This window comes from Lissotriton vulgaris, chromosome 1_1 (assembly GCF_964263255.1).
Source record: "Lissotriton vulgaris chromosome 1_1, aLisVul1.2, whole genome shotgun sequence".
In the NCBI taxonomy this organism is placed as follows: Eukaryota; Metazoa; Chordata; class Amphibia; order Caudata; family Salamandridae; genus Lissotriton; species Lissotriton vulgaris.
Window position 1 is genome coordinate 3,167,364 of NC_141685.1, and position 21,407 is coordinate 3,188,770.

The 21,407-nt window shown below is 52.5% G+C and overlaps 1 protein-coding gene across 1 annotated transcript in view; it reads left to right on the forward strand.

Moving 5' to 3' along the window:
- The window catches only part of LOC147736925 (collagen alpha-1(XII) chain-like), a 141,731-nt gene that overhangs the window by 53,773 nt on the left and 66,551 nt on the right, over window positions 1-21,407 (forward strand). The window contains exon 4 of the mRNA XM_086966614.1: window positions 5,542-5,688. Coding sequence (XP_086822740.1) covers window positions 5,542-5,688 — 147 coding nt within the window. The remainder of the gene's footprint in view (window positions 1-5,541; window positions 5,689-21,407) is intronic.

Consider the following 21,407-nt stretch of genomic DNA (forward strand, 5'->3'; position numbering starts at 1 on the left):
AATATTGTAATATTGTGTGGTGTCACTCACTTATTTTCTGTGCTTGGAAAGCGCCACTATTTGACCTCTTCTACAGCGCATACACGATCTTGTCTCTGTTCGCGCTTGGCATTTCTCGAGCGGCCGCCATCAGCACAGGCGTGCGCGCTGACAACCCCCCCTACAGGCCACGCCCCCTACAGGCCACGCCCCCTACTGTTATACAAATGTGCATGCACAGGAAGCGCAGCGGACGAGCGCAGCGGGAGCGCCGTTTACGCGCCGAAGGCGCGCCTAAGGCAAGCCCGTCTGCGCCCGTCCGCGACTGTCCGGGGCTAGGGGCGCGTCACTCTGCCCCGCTTATCACCTATACCCCGGACCAACTCCACAAACTCCAGGGACCCTGGCCCATCGCAGCCTCCACTTGTTCCCGCATTTTCTCTCTTGGTCTCTCCCCTGCCGCTCCCTCTCACATTCCCCTTCCTACAGTTGACCTCTCTCTCTCGCCCAGTAGCATCACCCTTCCCACAACCCCTAAATCCCTCACAGTTTTTTATCTCAACACCCGGTCAGCAGTCGCCCATGCGCATGAACTCTCGGTCCTGCTGGATCTTCAATCCCCTGATCTTCTCTTCCTAACGGAGACCTGGTTCGGCGACGACTCCCTCCCTGCCCTACTAGCCTCCTTACCGGCCTCCTACTATGCCCTTCGGGCTGATCGCCCTTCCGGCAGAGCTGGGGGCGGCGTGGCGGTCATCGCACGCACCGATCTTCCTTTTCAAACCCTGTCCCTGCCTGATATCGCGACCACCGAATACTTGGTCATTCGCACTACCTCCATTACCCCTCCTCTGACCTGTTTTCTCACTTACCATCCTCCTCAATCCCCTTTACAGTTCCTCTCTGACTTCTTGGAAGTCCTGGCTACCATTACAGTTAATAATTCTTCTATCCTACTCCTAAGCTACTTCAACTTCTGGCCCTCCGACCCAGCTGAATGTTCGTCCTCAAAGGAATTTTCTGAAACCCTCCAATCCCTCAACTTCACCCCCCATGTCCACTCCCCCACCCACATCAAGGGTCACACGCTAGACCAGATCTGGTCCCTAAACTGTCCCGTGGAATCCCTCTCTATTTCGCCTTGCACATGGTCCGACCACCACCTTATTTCATTTTCCCTACCCATTCACCCCCCAGCCAAGCCCCCTCGCCCCAAAAACATCTGGGTTTGAGCATGGGGCCGTGTCAACCCGGAAAACCTCTCTTCCCTTCTTATCACCTCCCTCCCTTCCCTGCAGGGCCTCTCTACCCTCTCCCAGGTTGAGGCCATAGATCAGTGGCTCTCCGCTGGCAGTGACTCTGTTGCCCCGCTCAAACGTATTACCTCCAAGCGTGACAAGGATGCCAACCGGTGGTTCAACGCAGAGCTTAAGGCCACCAAACTCACTGTATGTCGCGCGGAGCGGGCTTGGAGGAGAAATTACTGCCCCATTCTCAGACTGGAGTATACTAACATCCTTACCCAGTACAAAAAAGACATCTTGGAGGCCAAAACCGCCTACTTCTCCTCCAAAATCCTTGCTGCGGAAAACCAGCCTAAGGAGATTTTCACGATTGTCCATAACGTGGCGTTCTCTGACAGAACATCTTTGAAGCCCGCCCCCTCCGAGGAACTCTGCCACTCCCTCAACAACTACTTCATCCATAAAATTGCTACTATTAAAGCCAACATCCCGCCCCCTTCTCCCTCCTTTGTTGACCCCTAATGTCCCCCTCCCAAGGGACAACTCACTGCCCTTCCCCCCATATCTAAGGAAGCCCTGTCTTCCTTAGTACCTTTGGTTAAATCTGGCTCTCCACTCGACCCCTGTCCTGCTCACATTCTTCGTCATATTTTTGTTACCTGCCCGGACCCCCCCCTTCATCTCCTCAACAGTTCCCTGGCTCAAGGTGTGGTTCCATCCCCCTTGAAGTCTGTGGTTATTGTGCCGATTCTAAAAAAACCTGGGGCAGACCCCTCTGTCCCTGCCAATTTCCGCCCTATCTCCCTCTTACCTTTTCTGGCAAAGGTGCTCGAGCGCCATGTCACCTGCGCTCTGAGCTCCTTTGTAGAGACTCATGGAGCTCTCGCTCCCCGCCAGGCCGGCTTCCGCCCCGCACACTCCACGGAGTCCGTTGTCATCTCGGTCTTGGACAACCTCAGGGAGGGTATGGATACCAACCAGCGCCAGGCCCTAGTGCTCCTCGATCTCTCAGCCGCCTTTGACACGGTGGATCATACCATCTTGCTTTCCCGTGTCAGGGCGGCCGGGATCGGGGGGACTGCCTTGCTCTGGCTATCCTCCTTCCAGAGCGACCGCACCCAGGCCGTCCGCCTGGGTGACTTTACAGCGGACGTCCGGCAAGTTCAGTGCGGGGTCCCCCAAGGTTCCTCCCTTTCCCCCCTCTTGTTCAATCTCTATGTCGCCCCTCTTATCTTTTCTCTTCAACAAATGGAGGTCGCCGTATTTAATTATGCGGATGACCTCCAGCTGGTCTTTAACCTCTCCTCTTCCCCCTCTTCTGTCCTTAATTTTCAATCTTTCATGCTCCACATCCGGGACTGGATGAACCACAATCACCTTAAACTCAACCCCGACAAGACCGAGCTGGTGTTGACGGGTGGTTCATCCAGCCCCTGGTCCTCTCTCTTCTGGCCCCCCTCTCTTGGCCCCTCTCCTGAACCCTCTACCTCTGTCAAAACCCTCGGCATAAAACTCAACTCTAAACTCACCCTTCACTCCCAGGTTAGCTCTGTGGTATCTTCCTCTTTCCTTTCACTGCGCACTATACGCAGGGTGTCCCGTTTCTTCACCTTCTCAGCTCTCAAACTCATCCCCTTAGCCATGGTGGTGTCCCGCCTGGACTACGGCAACGCCCTATATGCAGGCATCCCTGCATATAGCTTACGGCGTTTGCAGCAGATACAAAACCAGGCGGCCCGCCTGGTCTTCAATCTTCCTAAATTCCACCGTTCCTCCCCCCTCTTGAAATCCCTACACTGGCTCCCTGTGCGAGCCCGGATCCAATTCAAGCTCGCCTCCATCACCTTCTTGGCCCGACTGGACCTGGCTCCAGCATTCATCTCTTCAGAGATCACCCCCTACGTACCCACTAGGGAACTCCGCTCGTCCTCCCAGTCCCTCCTCACTATCCCACGCTACCGGACAAAGAAGTGGGGAGGCTTGAAATTTGCAACCCTTGCCCCGATCCTCTGGAACTCCCTTCCCCTGGATCTGCGATCTATCACCCTGTACCCGCAATTTCGTAAACACCTCAAGGCCCACTTGTTCACAAAGTCTTTTGACTAAATCCCCAGCAGTCTCCCCCGCCTTTTAGCCCTGGATCTTGTTAGCTGTAGCGCCAAGAAACCGCAGGTGTATGAGCGCTTTACAAGTATTTTAAAACTCAAACTCAAACTCAAGAACACAACCGCGAGCCCTGTACAATGCTATGTGAAAGTTGCGGTTGGAAAATTAAAGAAAAAGGACACTTAGGAGCGGACTCTAAGCAAACCCTTTGGAACTAGGACAGTTCTAAGGCTAGCACCCTTGACAGTTCTGGAGTTATCGTGTTACCTAACCCAGAGGAGCCGGGTGCATAGGAGTCAAGTGGTTTCGGACACGCTCGTCGATTTCAATGGCGTCGTGCAAAGAAGTGCTGCTGCTGGGAAGAGGAGAAGTGTCCGGTGCAAACCTAGCCTGGATTGGAGATGGGAAGAACCTGAAATCAGAGAGGACAGAGTCTAGGTCACTTGGCAGTGACCAGGGGCACAATAGGCGAATGCTCACCGCTGTTGGGTGCTTCAGGTATGAAGAAGAGAAGCTTGACTCTGCAGCCATGGGGACCAGAAGATGTCGACGAAGACCAGGATCCAGATGCGAGCTGTCCCACGAAGGATGTCAAGCGCTGGGGTGTCGGTGCACAACAAACCTTTGCAACAGCAACGCACGCAAGAAGAGTAAAGATGCTTCTGTGTGGACAATCAAGGTCCTGGGGACTCCCCAAGCAATGGAGAGTCAGGGCACGTCTGGAACAATCAGGAAAGCCCACTGTAGTTTAAGGATTCCTTCTCAGGGACCCACAGGTCAACAGACCAGGGATCGCGAAGGAACCTTGAGTGGAAACAGAAAGGGCTGGCTCACGGAACACTAGTGGAGTGTAGGCCGGCAATCTTCAATGGAATTGCTGCTCAGGGTCAGGGCTACAAGTAACCCAAAGCTCAGGCCCAGAGGTTGCCTCAAAGCTGATGCTTCTGCAAATCATTGCGGTGCCCAGGGGTTCGGGTTGAAGGGTCTCGGAGAGGGATACGGGCCTTAGACTTCTTGTGGGCACTGATCGACCTCAGAGACCACAGGAACCCACCTCCTGTACTGCAAAGTTCTTCAGAGTCCTCAGGAGCTTCGGAGATGCAGACCGGTCAGATGCGTCTTTGGTGCCTGCCAAGCAGGGGAGTAACTCCTTTACTCCAAGCGCAGTGTAGATCGTCAAAGTACTTGGTTTCTGTAACAGAGTTTCCTCCAGGTAATATCTAAAGTTCTGTATTCAGGGGTTCCTATTTTATACCGACGGAAGGGGTGGGACAGACTCTGGGGACCCACCTATAGGAGGGTCAGGACAGAGGGGTGGTGGTTACACCCATGTCCTTTGTCCAGTTTTGTGCCAGAGCAGGGGCTGGTAGCGCCTGTAACCGGTTTTTCACTCTTTTTGTCTATTTCCCTCTCTCTTTCCCTCTCTCCCTTTCTTGATTCCTCCATCTTCATCTCTTTCACTCTTCCTCCTCCTTCTCACTATCTCTATCTCAGGCTTTCTTTATCCATTTCCTTCACTGTCTCTGGCACCTTTTTTTTACATTCTGTCTCTGGTTCTCCGCCACTCTTTTTCTCCCTGCAGTTTCTTCTTCTTCTCTCTTCTTTTTTCTATTTCTCTCAGTCATAGTTTTTCTATCCTTTTCCTCCCACCTTGTGCCTATGGACAATATAACCAGGATTCAAAAAACACATTATGGGTGATTTACAAAAGTGTTTATGAGTAATGGGATTTATAATGGAATAATACTACAAGAGTAATCTTTTACATACTTTCTTTTTCCTTACCTCTTTTTCACTATTACTCATACTCTCTTCCACTTCCCCCTCTATCTCTCCATTGCTTGATCTATTTCTGCCTGTACCCCTCTTTCTCTTTCTCTTGCTTCCTCTTTCTATTTCTACTGTTTCTTTCTCTCCATCTGCATTTCACTCATTCCCTCTTCTCTCTCTCTCTGTTCCCTGTATCTTTCTCTGTGTTTTTCATGCTATCCTAGTCCTAGTCTTCCTTTCAACTCTTTGTCTCTTTCTCTGTCTCTGTCTGTCTCTCTCTCTCTCTATTCAGCTTCTCCCTCTGGCTCTCTTGTCCTCACCTTTCCCTTCATCTCTCTTTGCCTGTAGCTCTCTTTCTTCTGAGTCCTCTTATTTAATCTCTGTCTCTCACCTTCTCTCTCTCTCTCTCTTTAAATCAGTCCCTCTTCTTTTTCCCCCACAGCAGTGACCCAGTGTGACCAACATAACAAACAAGGAGGAGCCGGTGGACAGGACTACACCTGTCCAAGAGAAAAGCCTGGAACTGAAGATTCCTCTTCCTGGATGGGTGTATTGCCCTACCTGAGAGAGACATTATGTCTCCACTCTGGTAAGAGAACTTAATTGAAAAGTTTGAAGCTTATTTGTTGATTTAAAAAGTACAGCACCAGAAATTAAATTTTAAGCACCTTAATAGGAGTTAGGTTAAAATATATTTTCTTGCCAGGCCTCTTGTCTTTTATATATCAAAAAACCCATTGAAATGCAAGCAGCGTCTGAACAAAAGATCTCAGAGAAATTTGAGCTAGGTGGAAATCAATCAATCAATCAACAAAATTTGTAAAGCGCGCTACTCACCCGCTAGGGTCTCAAGGCACTGGGAGGAGGAGGAGACACTACTGCTCGAACAGCCAGGTCTTGAGTTGCTTCCTGAAGGAGAGATGGTCCTGGGTCAGCCGAAAGTGGGTGGGGAGGGAGTTCCAGGTCTTGCCAGCCAGGTAGTATAAGGATCTTCCTCCGGCGGTGGTTCTGCGGATTTGTGGGACAGAGGCGAGGGCGAGACTGGCGGATCGAAGCTGGCGGGTGGGTGTGTAGAATGTGAGGCGGCTGTTGACGTATTTGGGGCCCGTGTCGTGAAGAGCCTTGTGTGCGTGGGTGAGGAGCCTGAACGTGATCCCCTTGCTGACAGGGAGCCAGTGCAGGTCTCCCAGATGGGCAGAGATGTGGTCTTGGTGGGGGATGTCCAGGATGAGTTGTGCAGAAGCGTTTTGTATGCGCTGGAGTCTTTTCTGGAGTTTGGCTGTGGTTCCCGCGTAGAGGGTATTCCCGTAGTCCAGTCGGCTGGTGACGAGGGCCTGGGTGACTGTCTTCCTGGTATCGGTGGGGATCCACCGGAAGACCTTACGGAGCATGCGCAGGGTGTTGAAACAGGATGACGAGACGGCGTTGACTTGTTTGGTCATTGTGAGCGAGGAGTTCAGGATGAAGCCCAGGTTGCGTGCATGGTCTGTTGGCTTGGGGGCGGAGCCCAGGGCCGGGGGCCACCAGGAGTCGTCCCAGGCAGAGCGGGAAGGTCCTAGGATGAGGACTTCCATCTTGTCTGAGTACAGTTTCAGACGGCTGAGCTTCATCCATTCTGCGACGTCTTTTATTCCTTCCTGGAAGCTGGTTCTGGCGGTGGTGGGGACGTTGTTGAGCGAGAGTATCAGCTGGGTCTTGTCAGCATAGGAGATGATGTTGAGGTTGTGTTGACGTGCGATGGCTGCAAGGGGGCTCATTTTAACGTTGAAGAGGGTGGGGCTGAGCAAAGATCCTTGCGGAACGCCGCAGATGGCTTTGCCGCAGAACGGAACGGAGGGAGGTGGACTATCTGTGTTCTTCCGGCGAGGAACGAGATGATCCACTCCAAGGCCGTTCCTTGGATTCCGGTGTTGCTGAGGGGCTGTACTAGGGTGCGGTGGCATATGGTGTCGAAGGCTGCAGAGAGGTCTAGGAGGATGAGGGCAGCTGTTTCCCCTTTGTCGAGCAGGGACCTGATGTCGTCGGTAGCTGCAATGAGGGCAGTCTCGATGCTGTGGTTTGCTCGGAAGCCGGACTGCGAGGGGTCGAGGGATCCGTTTTTCTCGAGTAAGGCGGAGAGTTGTTTGTTGACGGTCTTCTCGATGACTTTGGCAGGAAAAGAGAGGAGCAAGATGGGGCGGAAGTTCTTGAGGTTCGTGGGGTCTGCGGTGGGTTTCTTCAGGAGGGCTCTGAGCTCGGCATGTTTCCAGCTCTCCGGGAAGGTGGCAGATGCGAAGGAGAAGTTAATGATGTCCCGGAGATGGGGTGCGATGATGGTGTCTTCTTTGTTGAAGATGTGGTGTGGACAGGGGTCGGTTGGGGAGCCGGAGTGGGTGGTGTTCATCATGCGGGTTGTGTCTTTGGTGCTGACCGGGGTCCAGGTGCAGAGGGTGGTGGTGGGGGGCGCTGGTTTGGTGGTTGGGTGCGTGGACTGTGCGCCGAAGCTGTTGTGTATGTCGGCGATCTTGCGGTGAAAGAATGAGGCAAGTGAGTTGCAGAGGTCTTGCGAGGGTGTGATGTCGTTGTTTCCGGCGATGGCTTCGCTGAATTGGGTGCGAGGTCCCGGGGGTCTGTAGATGAGAATACCCCTGAGGGTGGTCTTGGGGTCGGTGTGTATCTGGAAGGGAAGGTGCTCGGCGGCGGTGAGGGTGTCGTCGGAGTTGGTCGTGATGTGGATGGTGGTTCTGTGGATGATGGCGATGCCTCCTCCGGTTTGGTTGATGCGGTCCCTCCGGGTGATCTTGTAGCCATCTGGGATGGCTATGGCGATGTCGGGGGCTGAGGAGGCGTTCATCCATGTTTCTGTGAGGAAGGCGACGTCGGGTGAGGTTGTGTCGAGGTGGTTCCAGAGTTCGACGGCGTGTCTGTGGATGGAGGGGGTGTTGAGCAGGATGCACTTGAGATGATTGTTGCTGGTGTCTGGCTTGGCGGGTGCTTTGCAGGTTCGGAGGCAGGTGAATTTGCAGGTTTGGCAGGTGAAGGGTCCGTGGGTGCGTTTCGGGATAGCTCGGTAGCAGGCGGGGTTCCGGCCGGTGTTGAGTGCGTGGATGGTTGTGATGTCGTAGGTCCGTCGGGTGGGCTGGCATCGTCGAGGGCCAGGGGCCCTGGCGCTGGGCGTGCTCCAGGCACGGACGGGTGCAGACGGGCTTGCCTTTGGCGTGCCTTTGGCACGCCAGCGGCGCGGTCGCTGCGGGGTCTCCATAAGAGGGAGGGGGAGGAGGGGTCAGCTGGGAGGTGGGAGGGCAGGTGAGCCAATGGGCATGGGGGGGCGGGGCCACCGGGGGGGTCAGCGGTGGGAAAAACAGGGGAGCAGCGGAGCGGGACGAGGGGTTACAGGGGCTACAGGCACATGGGGGGTACAGAAAGAAAAGGCGGGGAGCAGGCACAGGCACACTGGCAAGGCGGGTGGATGAGGCAGCAGCAGGCGGCAGGCAGGAGGGTCGAGGTCATAGGCAGGCAGAGGTCGGAGGCAGGCTGAGGAGGGGCTGCAGCGGTGGAGAAGCGAGCTACACGGAGGGTCAATGGGTAATGTCTCTGTCGCGCAGCGGCCCCCTTTAACTGGGGTCAGCTGGGAGGCGGGAGGGCAGGTGAGCCAATGGGCACGCGGGGCGGGCCGCAGGGGGGTCAGCGTCAGGAAAAACGGGGGGACCAGCTGAGGGGGTGAGGGGTTACAAGGGCTACAGGCACACAGGGGGTACAGAAAGAAAAGGCAGGGAGCAGGCACAGGCACACTGGCAAGGCGGGTGGATGAGGCAGCAGCAGGCGGCAGGCTGGAGGGTCGAGGTCGCAGGCAGGCAGAGGTCAGTGGCAGGCTGAGGAGGCGCTGCAGCGGTGGAGAAGTGACCTTCCTGGAGGGTCAAGGGTCGCTGTCACGCAGCGGCCCCCTTTAACTGGGGTCAGCTTGTAGGCGGGAGGGACTGGCGAGCCAATGGGCATGTGGCTGCGGGGCCGCAGGGGGGGTCAGTGGCGGGAAAAACAGGGGAGCAGTGCAGCAGGGTGAGGGGTTACAGGGGCTACAGGCACACGGGGGTACAGAAAGAAAAGGCGGGGAGCAGGCACAGGCACACTGGCAAGGCGGGTGGATGAGGCAGCAGCAAGCGGCAGGCAGGAGGGTCGAGGTCACAGGCAGGCAGAGGTTGGTGGCAGGCTGAGGAGGCGCTGCAGCGGTGGAGAAGAGTCCTACCCGGTGGGTCAAGGGTCGCTGTCTCTGTTGCGCAGCGGCCCCCTTTAACTGGGGTCAGCTGGGAGGCGGGAGGGCAGGCGAGCCAATGGGCAAGGGGGGGCGGGCCGCAGGGGGGTCAGCGGCGGGAAAAACGGGGGAGCAGCGGAGCAGGGTGAGGGGTTACAGGGGCTACAGGCACACCGGGGGTACAGAAAGAAAAGGCAGGGAGCAGGCACAGGCACACTGGCAAGGTGGGTGGATGAGGCAGCAGCAGGCGGCAGGCAGGAGGGCCGAGGTCGAAGGCAGGCAGAGGTCGGTGGCAGGCTGAGGAGGCGCTGCAGCGGTGGAGAAGCGACCTATCCAGATCTACCCAGAGGAAAAGAAAAAATGTAATACAGAAATGGATATAATTCAGCCTAACGCAAAGCAGATAACCACCCCCGGACCAGGTATTGAGTAGGAACGGAGGGTGTTGGTTCCTTTCCTGGAACATCGCGGGGCTGGCAAGTAAGATTGATAATCCTGGATGGTTGGCACTTGTGAAAAGTTTTGATATGATACGTCTCCAGGAAACCTGGGCCATCGAGAACAATTCCATCGTCCACAGGCACACTTTCAGAGTCTCGACCAACACAGATGACACCCTCAGCACCGCCTAATACCTGCACTTCCAGATCCACACTGGCCCCAACACCACCCTCAGAGAAACCCTCATCTACAGACCCCCCGGACCCCGACCACAGTTCAGCGACTCCATCACCGACTTTGTCAGCACACGAACCCTCGCCTCCACGGACTACATACTCCTCGGGGACCTGAACTTCCACCTCAAGAACAACAACGACACCAACTCCACCACCCTGAATGACAAACTAGCCAACCTCAACCTCAGACAACTCATCACAACACCCATTCACTCCGCCGGTCACATGCTTGACCCCATCTTCTCCGTCTCCTTCAACCACACCACCAAACTCCACTGGACCGACCATCACTGCATCCACTTCACCTTCAAGAAACCCACCACTCACCACCGTACCCAACAGATGCCTCGATGCTGCTGGAGCAAAGTCACCGAAGACCAGCTAACCACCAGCCTCGCCAAGAGCCTACCCGCCTACCCCACCGACCCTGACACCACAGCCTGCAACCTCAGACTGTAGATCAACGACTGCGCCAACACCCTCGCCCCAATCAAGAAACCCTCCAATAGTCACACCAACAAAAAAGCCAGCAGGTTCACTGAAGACCTCCGGGCCTCAAAGCAAACGTGCTGAAAGCTGCAGAAGATCTGGCTCCATGAACGAACACCGGACAGTCACGCAGCCCACAGGGACACAACCCGCAGACACCATCACCTCATCAGATTCGCCAAAAGGACCTCCTTCAAAGATCGTTTAGACAACAACGCGCACAACAGCAAAGAGCTCTTCAACATCGTGAAGGAACTCTCTAACTCCAGCTCCAACAGCAACAATATCCCACCCTCCCAAGACCTGTGCAACTCAATGGCCACCTTCTTCCACCGCAAGATCGCAGACATCCATGACAGTTTCAACGCCATGACCACCCCGACAACTACTGAGACCTCCGCCCCAATGACCACCATCCGCTCCAACCGCCTGCTCTCCTGGACCAACATCAACGAAGGCGACACCATCAAGATCATGAACACCATCCAATCCGGATCTCCGTCAGACCTATACCCACACCACATCTTCAACAAAGCCAGCACAGCCATCGCACCCTATCTCTGGAAAGTCATCAAAACCTCCTTCAGGACAGCAACCTTGCCGGAGAGCTGGAAGCACGCCGAAATCAACGCCTTACTCAAGAAACCCAAGGCGGACCTCAAGAACTTCCAGCCCATCTCACTGCTACCGTTCCCGGCAAAGGTCATCGAGAAGACCGTCAATGAACAACTGACCCGCTACCTCGAGGAGAACAACATCCAGGACCCTTCCCAGTCCGGGTTCCGCAGCAACTACTGCACCGAGATTGCCCTCATCGCCGCCACCGATGACATCAAGTCCCTGCTGGACAACGGAGAAACGGCGGCCGTCATCCTCCTGGACCTGTCAGCCGCCTTTGACACGGTCTGCCACCACACACTACGAACACGCCTCCACAATGCAGGGATTCAAGAGAAGGACCTGGACTTCCACCTCCTTGCTCTCTGGCAGAACACAGAGCGTCCGCCTTCCCCCCTTCTGCTCAGAAGCCACCAAGATCATCTGCGGCGTACCCCGGGGCTCATCTCTCAACCCAACTCTGTTTAACATCTACATGGCACCATTCGCTCACGTCGCCCGTCGGCTCGACCTCACCATCATCTCCTACGCCGATGACACCCAACTGATCCTCTCCCTCACCAAGGACCCCCACACTGCCAAAACCAACCTTCACGAAGGAATGAAGGCCTTTGCAGAATGGATGAGGAACAGCCGACTGAAGCTGAACTCGGACAAGACGGATGTCCTCATCCTCGGATCCACCCCTTCGGCCTGGGACGACTCCTGGTGGCCGACCACACTGGGAACCGCCCCAACACCCACCGACCACGCACGCAACCTATGGGTCATCCTCAACTCAACCCTCTGCATGACTAAACAGGTCAACACCGTCTCCTCCTCCTGCATGCTCCGCAGGATCTGCAAGTGAATCCCCACTGAAACAAGAAGAACGGTCACCCAGGCCCTCGTCAACAGCAGGTTGGACTATGGAAATGCCCTCTGCGCAGGAGCCTCGGCCAAACTCCTGAGACGGCTCCAACGCATCCAGAATGCCTCTGCACGTCTGATCCTCCACATCCCTTGCCGCAGCCACATCGCACCCCACCTGAGAGACCTGCACTGGCTCCCGGTCAACAAGAGAATAACCTTCAAGCTCCTCACCCACGCACACAAGGCACTCCACAACATCGGACCAACGTACCTCAACCGACAGCTCAGCTTCTACACCCCCACCCGCCAGCTCAGCTCTGCCAACCTTGACCTCGCCACAGTCCACCGCTTTCGAAGTGCGACCTCTGGCAGCCCATGGTTCTCCCACCTTGCCACCAAGACCTGGAACACCCTCCCCATCCACCTACGGCAGAGCCAAGACCTGCTGACCTTCAGAAGATTCCTCAAGACCTGGCTTTTCGAGCAGTAGCAGCATTCCCCACCCCAGCGCCTTGATACCCTCACGAGTGATTAGTGCGCTTTACAAATGATATGATTGATTGATTGATTGACCACCTGGATGGCTACAAAACCATTTTCGGCCCAGCAATTCCATCACTGTCAGAGAGCTAAGGGCGGCTCACTACCTTTGTCTCGTTAGCTGTCCTTGACAGCTCTGTTACTGCACTTTATGAGTCATCCAATGTACATGTGATGTTGCTGTCTAGTGGCAGGAGTAGACTCACTTTGGTACATTTTTATATTGCAGGAATTACACACGAGGATGAGTGTAACATAATGCAGCTGGGGTCAGTATTGCGGGGTGGCATCTTGATAAGTCAGAACTGGCATTATATCTTTTTAATAGGGGATTTTAACATCCACATGTGTTGGGACTTCAGACAAGGAGGAGTGGAAGCCATGGGTTGTACACGCCAATCAGGCCTGCATATGGAACACACCCCTCAGGGCACTGAGCTCAACTCAATTCTGCTTGAATTTGATTCAATATCAGTCATGAATAAGTTACCTCCGGGGAAAGCAGATATCACTCCCACTGTCATTGGGAGAGGTTGTGACACCTTTATAGATTTTACCTTTGTATCTACCCCTTTCTTTTCTTTGGTTACAGATTTTTCTGTCCAGACAAGTGAATTTAGTGACCATAATCCCATTTGTTTTGCAACAGGATGGTTGGTCCCTAGTACACAGATGCAACGAGGTGGGCGGGGGTGGGGTCCCGATTAAAGTGGTTAAGGTGGGGAGGGGTCTAAAATCGGGGTGTATAGCACCAGAGTTACTTCATAAGTCTCTCGCAAACCAGTGTTGTAGGGAGTTTGCCACCCGTCTTGACATCGAGGCAAGTGCCTCGGACATCTTGGGTGCCTTTGGAACCATGCCCACTGTTATACGGAGGCTATTATGGGCCCCGGACGGGGGCCGCGAGTCAATAGGCCCAAGATGGTTTGATTCTGCGTGTTCCCAGGCTTTCATGAAGCTGAGACAGGCAATGAGCGATAAACCCTGAGATATGTTGGTGGTTAAAGGTTTCCGCAGAGCATACAAGGCTGCGTTAGCAACTCACAAGCCCTTCCTGAAGGAGGAGGCCTGGTCTAACTTAGTGGAGGCAAGTACATTGCGTAACACCTCTAAGTTCTGGGCTATAATCAATAGCCCACTCCTTTCAGAAGATAATGTTCATCTACTGGACACGATTGGGTTCATCATTTTGAGGGTATTTTTCAGCTGGACACTAATTGAGGGGCAGGAAAGGGTGGAAGGTAAGGCAGATCTAGTCTTTACCACCCAGGAGGTGAGAGCTGGTATACTAGGTCTGACTAAAAGTAAGGCCCCTGCGTCAGACGGGATCCTGTCTGACCTCTACTTTGCCCATGTGGAAATATGGGTGCCCGCCCCCACAGCTGTTATTAATGCTTCAGTTCGGGTTGGCCGCCCTGATTCCTCGGCTTTATCAACTATATTCCCGGTATTTAAAAAGGGTGATATGGACCAAACCTCATGTTACAGGCCCATTTCCATCCTTGACTCTGAGGTGAAGGTGGTGGGCCACACGATTCTTGACAGACTGGTATCTTGGGCGGATGAAAGTAATTTTCTATCCGAGATTCAATACGGTTTCCGCCCTGATCGTTCCACTGTGGAGCAGTGTCTAAACTTATATCTTGTCCTGAATAAGTATACTGTGGCTGGCGTCTGCCCCATATATCTAGCCTTCATGGACCTGTGTTCAGCCTTTGACTGCGTGAATAGGTCCAAGTTATGGCAGTTGATGTCATCCATCGACATTGACAATAACATTATTTGTTTCCTGAGGGATCTTCACTGAGATTCTAGGGCATTAGTCTGATACTCAAAGGACTTGAAAGTGTCCCGCCAGTTTAACCTCAGAAGGGGGTGCGCCAGGAGTGTATCCTCGCACACTTCCTTTTTAACTTATACGTCAATTCCCTATGGAAGCCCCCCGTAGCAAAAAAAGCAGATAGTCCCCAGGTAGGCAAGCGTAGCCTGCCGGTCCTCCTATACGCGGACGACGCAGTCCTCATGGCGAGGACAGCTAGGGGCTTACAACTTCTCCTCTCTTTCGCCCCATTTGTGGAGGAGCTGGACCTGTCCGTGGGCCCCGGAAAGGCTGAGGCAAAGCAGCCCGCTTTTAAATTAGGATGCTCATCAATACCCAAGACAAATGTTTTCTTCTACTTGGGAGTAGTGTTTGCTGACTTCTTTTGTTGGTGTCCCTCGCTTAAATGTAAGAAAGGGGATCTAGTTAAAGCCTCCACAGCCGTTTTTAACTTTGTAAGCAAAGTGGGAGGGAAGCCAATAGGGGCCCTCTTGATGTTCTACCAAGCAAAATGTATCTCAAAGGTTAGTTATGGGAGTGAGATATGGGGACACATCGATCTTGATGCTGAGCAAAGCACTGAAAACTCCTTCTTCCGAAGAGTTCTTTCTGTTCCGCAACGTACTCCATCTTATGTTGTTCATGAGGAACTGGGGATGTCCTTCCTTTCTGATGATCTGGCCTTTCGTCTTGGTGGCTCAAGATCTGAGCTAAGCAAGAGAACACACTTAGTAAAGACGTCCCTACGGGATTGTCTTTCTCTTGATCATGTCTCACCTCTCCGATGGCTTCAGTACATAAAAGTTGGTCTCGTCAGGCTAGTAAGAGCAGATCTTTTTATGAACCCTGTGGGTATTTGTGAAAGGGACCTTGTTTGGGCCATGGAGTGTTTTTTAATGACACATCATTGTGAAAGAGAGGGAAAAGAGCTGTGTTAGCCCAGTGTGTGAAAGTGCATTGTACTGAAAACTGTGCCTACCACAGAGCCTTATCTTTTACGGCTTAAAAGTATCTACAATCATTTTTTATTGATGAGGTTCCAGCTTGACCTCTTTTATTAGTTATTGGCATACCCCGATGACTCCCACAGTGGTCAGTGCCTCATGCCCTGTGGCTGCGACAGAGAGTCTCCTCAGGACATGATGCAATTGTTAATGTTTTATACTTTTTATGCTCTTTCTAGACAGCTATTTATCATTTCTATTCTTAAAAAAACGTGTTTTAGAAGGGTGAGACCAGTTTTATCTATTTACAACTTCTTTCTAGTGATACCGTTTTGTATACTCTTAACTTTTTATGGGTTGCCGTCAGACTCAGGTCAAGTGGTAATTAACATCTGTATTGTAAATCATGTATTTTTACTCTGTGCTTTGATTACCTGGAATCTATTATATTTGTCAATTTTTAACCTGAATAATGGTATATTTAAGTTTGTATGACTTTTATGGTTTATCTTTAAAGCCAAATAAACTTTAATGATGCTGAAACAGATAACATTTCAAAAAGGGGGTGGTGATGAACAGAGTGTCTGAAATAAGCAGACCACTCTTACCCAGTCAAGAGATCAGGGCTTGATCCATCACCGTTATTTAGCTCACTGCATCACCCCAGTTCAGAACCTGGCTATATGCAAATTAGTCTGACCCAGTGCCTTATGGGAAAAGGGCAGACCAAACTACCAAGCCAATTCTTCACCGGAAAGGAGACAAGCTTCTGGGACCAGTTTCTGGCATTTCAGCCGTCGTCGGCCCGGCTTGCTTGAATCCTGGTGGTGCAGTGAGCAAGGGACTCATGTCTGAGTATACCCTGCCGCACTTGTGGTGGCCAAAAACGATTCAAAAAGGGGGTGGTGATGAACAGAGTGTCTGAAATAAGCAGACCACTCTTACCCAGTCAAGAGATCAGGGCTTGATCCATCACTGTTATTTAGCTCACTTTATCACCCCAGTTCAGAACCTGGCTATATGCAAATTAGTCTGACCCAGTGCCTCATGGGAAAAGGGCAGACCAAACTACCAAGCCAATTCTTCACCGGAAAGGAGACAAGCTTCCGGGGACCGGTTTCTGGCATTTCAGCCGTCGGCGGCCCGGCTTGCTTGAATCCTGGTGGCGCACTGAGCAAGGGACTCATGTCTGAGTATACCCTGCCACTCTTGTGGTGGCCAAAAACGATTCAAAAAGGGGGTGGTGATGAACAGAGTGTCTGAAATAAGCAGACCACTCTTACCCAGTCAAGAGATCAGGGCTTGATCCATCACCGTTATTTAGCTCACTGCATCACCCCAGTTCAGAACCTGGCTATATGCAAATTAGTCTGACCCAGTGCCTCATGGGAAAAGGGCAGACCAAACTACCAAGCCAATTCTTCACCGGAAAGGAGGCAAGCTTCCGGGGAACGGTTTCTGGCATTTCAGCCGTCATCGGCCCGGCTTGCTTGAATCCTGGTGGTGTAATGAGCAAGGAACTCATGTCTGAGTATACCCTGCCACACTTGTGGTGGCCAAAAACGATTCAAAAAGGGGGTGGTGATGAACAGAGTGTCTGAAATAAGCAGACCACTCTTACCCAGTCAAGAGATCGGGGCTTGATCCATCACCGTTATTTAGCTCACTGCATCACCCCAGTTCAGAACCTGGCTATATGCAAATTAGTCTGACCCAGTGCCTCATGGGAAAAGGGCAGACCAAACTACCAAGCCAATTCTTCACCGGAAAGGAGACAAGCTTCCGAGGACCGGTTTCTGGCATTTCAGCCGTCGTCAACCCGGCTTGCTTGAATCCTGGTGGTGCAGTGAACAAGGGACTCATGTCTGAGTATACCCTGCCATACTTGTGGTGGCCAAAAACGATTCAAAAAGGGGGTGGTGATGAACAGAATGTCTGAAATAAGCAGACCACTCTTACCCAGTCAAGAGATCAGGGCTTGATCCATCGCCGTTATTTAGCTCACTGCATCACCCCAGTTGAGAACCTGGCTATATGCAAATTAGTCTGACCCAGTGCCTCATGGGAAAAGGGCAGACCAAACTACCAAGCCAATTCTTCACCAGAAAGGAGACAAGCTTCCGGGGACCGGTTTCTGGCATTTCAGCCGTCGTCGGCCCGGCTTGCTTGAATCCTGGTGGTGCAGTAAGCAAGGGACTCATGTCTGAGTATACCCTGCCACACTTGTGGTGGCCAAAAACGATTCAAAAAGGGGGTGGTGATGAACAGAGTGTCTGAAATAAGCAGACCACTCTTACCCAGTCAAGAGATCAGGGCTTGATCCATCACCGTTATTTAGCTCACTGCATCTCCCCAGTTCAGAACCTGGCTATATGCAAATTAGTCTGACCCAGTGCCTCATGGGAAAAGGGAAGACCAAACTACAAAGCCAATTCTTCACCGGAAAAGAGACAAGCTTCCGGGGACCGGTTTCTGGCATTTCAGCCGTTGTCGGCCCGGCTTGCTTGAATCCTGGTGGTGCATTGAGCAAGGGACTCATGTCTGAGTATACCCTGCCACACTTGTGGTGGCCAAAAACGATTCAAAAAGGGGGTGGTGATGAACAGAGTGTCTGAAATAAGCAGACCACTCTTACCCAGTCAAGAGACCAGGGCTTGATCCATCACCGTTATTTAGCTCACTGCATCACCCCAGTTCAGAACCTGGCTATATGCAAATTAGTCTGACCCAGTGCCTCATGGGAAAAGGGCAGACCAAACTACCAAGCCAATTCTTCACCGGAAAGGAGACAAGCTTCCGGGGACCTGTTTCTGGCATTTCAGCCGTCGTCAGCCCGGCTTGCTTGAATCCTGGTGGTGCAGTGAGCAAGGGACTCATGTCTGAGTATACCCTGCCACACTTGTGGTGGCCAAAAACGATTCAAAAAGGGGGTGGTGATGAACAGAGTGTCTGAAATAAGCAGACCACTCTTACCCAGTCAAGAGATCAGGGCTTGATCAATCACCGTTATTTAGCTCACTGCATCACCCCAGTTCAGAACCTGGCTATATGCAAATTAGTCTGACCCAGTGCCTCATGGGAAAAGGGCAGACCAAACTACCAAGCCAATTCTTCACCGGAAAGGAGACAAGCTTCCGGGACCGGTTTCTGGCATTTCAGCCGTCGTCGGCCCGGCTTGCTTGAATCCTGGTGGTGCAGTGAGCAAGGGACTCATGTCTGAGTATACCCTGCCACACTTGTGGTGGCCAAAAACGATTCAAAAAGGGGGTGGTGATGAACAGAGTGTCTGAAATAAGCAGACCACTCTTACCCAGTGAAGAGATCAGGGCTTGATCCATCACCGTTATTTAGCTCACTGCATCACCCCAGTTCAGAACCTGGCTATATGGAAATTAGTCTGACCCAGTGCCTCATGGGAAAAGGGCAGACCAAACTACCAAGCCAATTCTTCACTGGAAAGGAGACAAGCTTCCGGGGACCGGTTTCTGGCATTTCAGCCGTCGTCGGCCCGGCTTGCTTGAATCCTGGTGGCGCAGTGAGCAAGGGACTCATGTCTGAGTATACCCTGCAACTCTTGTGGTGGCCAAAAACGATTCAAAAAGGGGGTGGTGATGAACGGAGTGTCTGAAATAAGCAGACCACTCTTACCCAGTCAAGAGATCAGGGCTTGATCCATCACCGTTATTTAGCTCACTGCATCACCCCAGTTCAGAACCTGGCTATATGCAAATTAGTCTGACCCAGTGCCTCATGGGAAAAGGGCAGACCTAAATACCAAGCCAATTCTTCACCGGAAAGGAGACAAGCTTCCGGGGACCGGTTTCTGGCATTTCAGCCGTCGTCGGCCCGGCTTGCTTGAATCCTGGTGGTGCAATGAGCAAGGGACTCATGTCTGAGTATACCCTGCCACACTTGTGGTGGCCAAAAACGATTCAAAAAGGGGGTGGTGATGAACAGAGTGTCTGAAATAAGCAGACCACTCTTACCCAGTCAAGAGATCAGGGCTTGATCCATCACCATTATTTAGCTCACTGCATCACCCCAGTTCAGAACCTGGCTATATGCAAATTAGTCTGACCCAGTGCCTCATGGGAAAAGGGCAGACCAAACTACCAAGCCAATTCTTCACCGGAAAGGAGACAAGCTTCTGGGGACCGGTTTCTGGCATTTCAGCCGTTGTCCACCCGGCTTGCTTGAATCCTGGTGGTGCAGTGAGCAAGGGACTCATGTCTGAGTATACCCTGCCATACTTGTGGTGGCCAAAAACGATTCAAAAAGGGGGTGGTGATGAACAGAGTCTCTGAAATTAGCAGACCACTCTTACCCAGTCAAGAGATCAGGGCTTGATCCATCACCGATATTTTGCTCACTGCATCACCCCAGTTCAGAACCTGGCTATATGCAAATTAATCTGACCCAGTGCCTCATGGGAAAAGGGCAGACCAAACTACCAAGTCAATTCTTCGCCGGAAAGGAGACAAGCTTCCGGTGACCGGTTTCTGGCATTTCAGCCGTCGTCGGCCCGCCTTGCTTGAATCCTGGTGGTGCAAAGAGCAAGGGACTCATGTCTGAGTATACCCTGCCACACTTGTGGTGGCCAAAAACGATTCAAAAAGGGGGTGGTGATGAACAGAGTGTCTGAAATAAGCAGACCACTCTTACCCAGTCAAGAGATCAGGGCTTGATCCATCACCGTTATTTAGCTCACTGCATCACCCCAGTTCAGAACCTGGCTATATGCAAATTAGTCTGACCCAGTGCCTCATGGGAAAAGGGCAGACCAAACTACCAAGCCAATTCTTCACCTGAAAGGAGACAAGCTTCCGGGGACCGGTTTCTGGCATTTCAGCCGTTGTCGACCCGGCTTGCTTGAATCCTGGTGGTGCAGTGAGCAAGGGACTCATGTCTGAGTATACCCTGCCATACTTGTGGTGGCCAAAAACGATTCAAAAAGGAGGTGGTGATGAACAGAGTGTCTGAAAATAGCAGACCACTCTTACCCAGTCAAGAGATCAGGGCTTGATCCATCACCGTTATTTAGCTCACTGCATCACCCCAGTTCAGAACATGGCTATATGCAAATTAGTCTGACCCAGTGCCTCATGGGAAAAGGGCAGACCAAACTACCAAGCCAATTCTTCACCGGAAAGGAGACAAGCTTCCGGGGACCGGTTTCTGGCATTTCAGCCGTTGTCGACCCGGCTTGCTTGAATCCTGGTGGTGCAGTGAGCAAGGGACTCATGTCTGAGTATACCCTGCCATACTTGTGGTGGCCAAAAACGATTCAAAAAGGGGGTGGTGATGAACAGAGTGTCTGAAATTAGCAGACCACTCTTACCCAGTCAAGAGATCAGGGCTTGATCCATCACCTTTATTTAGCTCACTGCATCACCCCAGTTCAGAACCTGGCTATATGCAAATTAGTCTGACCCAGTGCCTCATGGGAAAAGGGCAGACCAAACTACCAAGCCAATTCTTCACCGGAAAGGAGACAAGCTTCCGGGGACCGGTTTCTGGCATTTCAGCCGTCGTCGGCCCGGCTTGCTTGAATCCTGGTGGTGCAGTGAGCAAGGGACTCATGTCTGAGTATACCCTGCCACACTTGTGGTGGCCAAAAACGATTCAAAAAGGGGGTGGTGATGAACAGAGTGTCTGAAATAAGCAGACCACTCTTACCCAGTCAAGAGATCGGGGCTTGATCCATCACCGTTATTTAGCTCACTGCATCACCCCAGTTCAGAACCTGGCTATATGCAAATTAGTCTGACCCAGTGCCTCATGGGAAAAGGGCAGACCAAACTACCAAGCCAATTCTTCACCGGAAAGGAGACAAGCTTCCGGGGACCAGTTTCTGCCATTTCAGCCGTCGTCAACCCGGCTTGCTTGAATCCTGGTGGTGCAGTGAGCAAGGGACTCATGTCTGAGTATACCCTGCCATACTTGTGGTGGCCAAAAACTATTCAAAAAGGGGGTGGTGATGAACAGAATGTCTGAAATAAGCAGACCACTCTTACCCAGTCAAGAGATCAGGGCTTGATCCATCACCGTTATTTAGCTCACTGCATCACCCCAGTTCAGAACCTGGCTATATGCAAATTAGTCTGACCCAGTGCCTCATGGGAAAAGGGCAGACCAAACTAC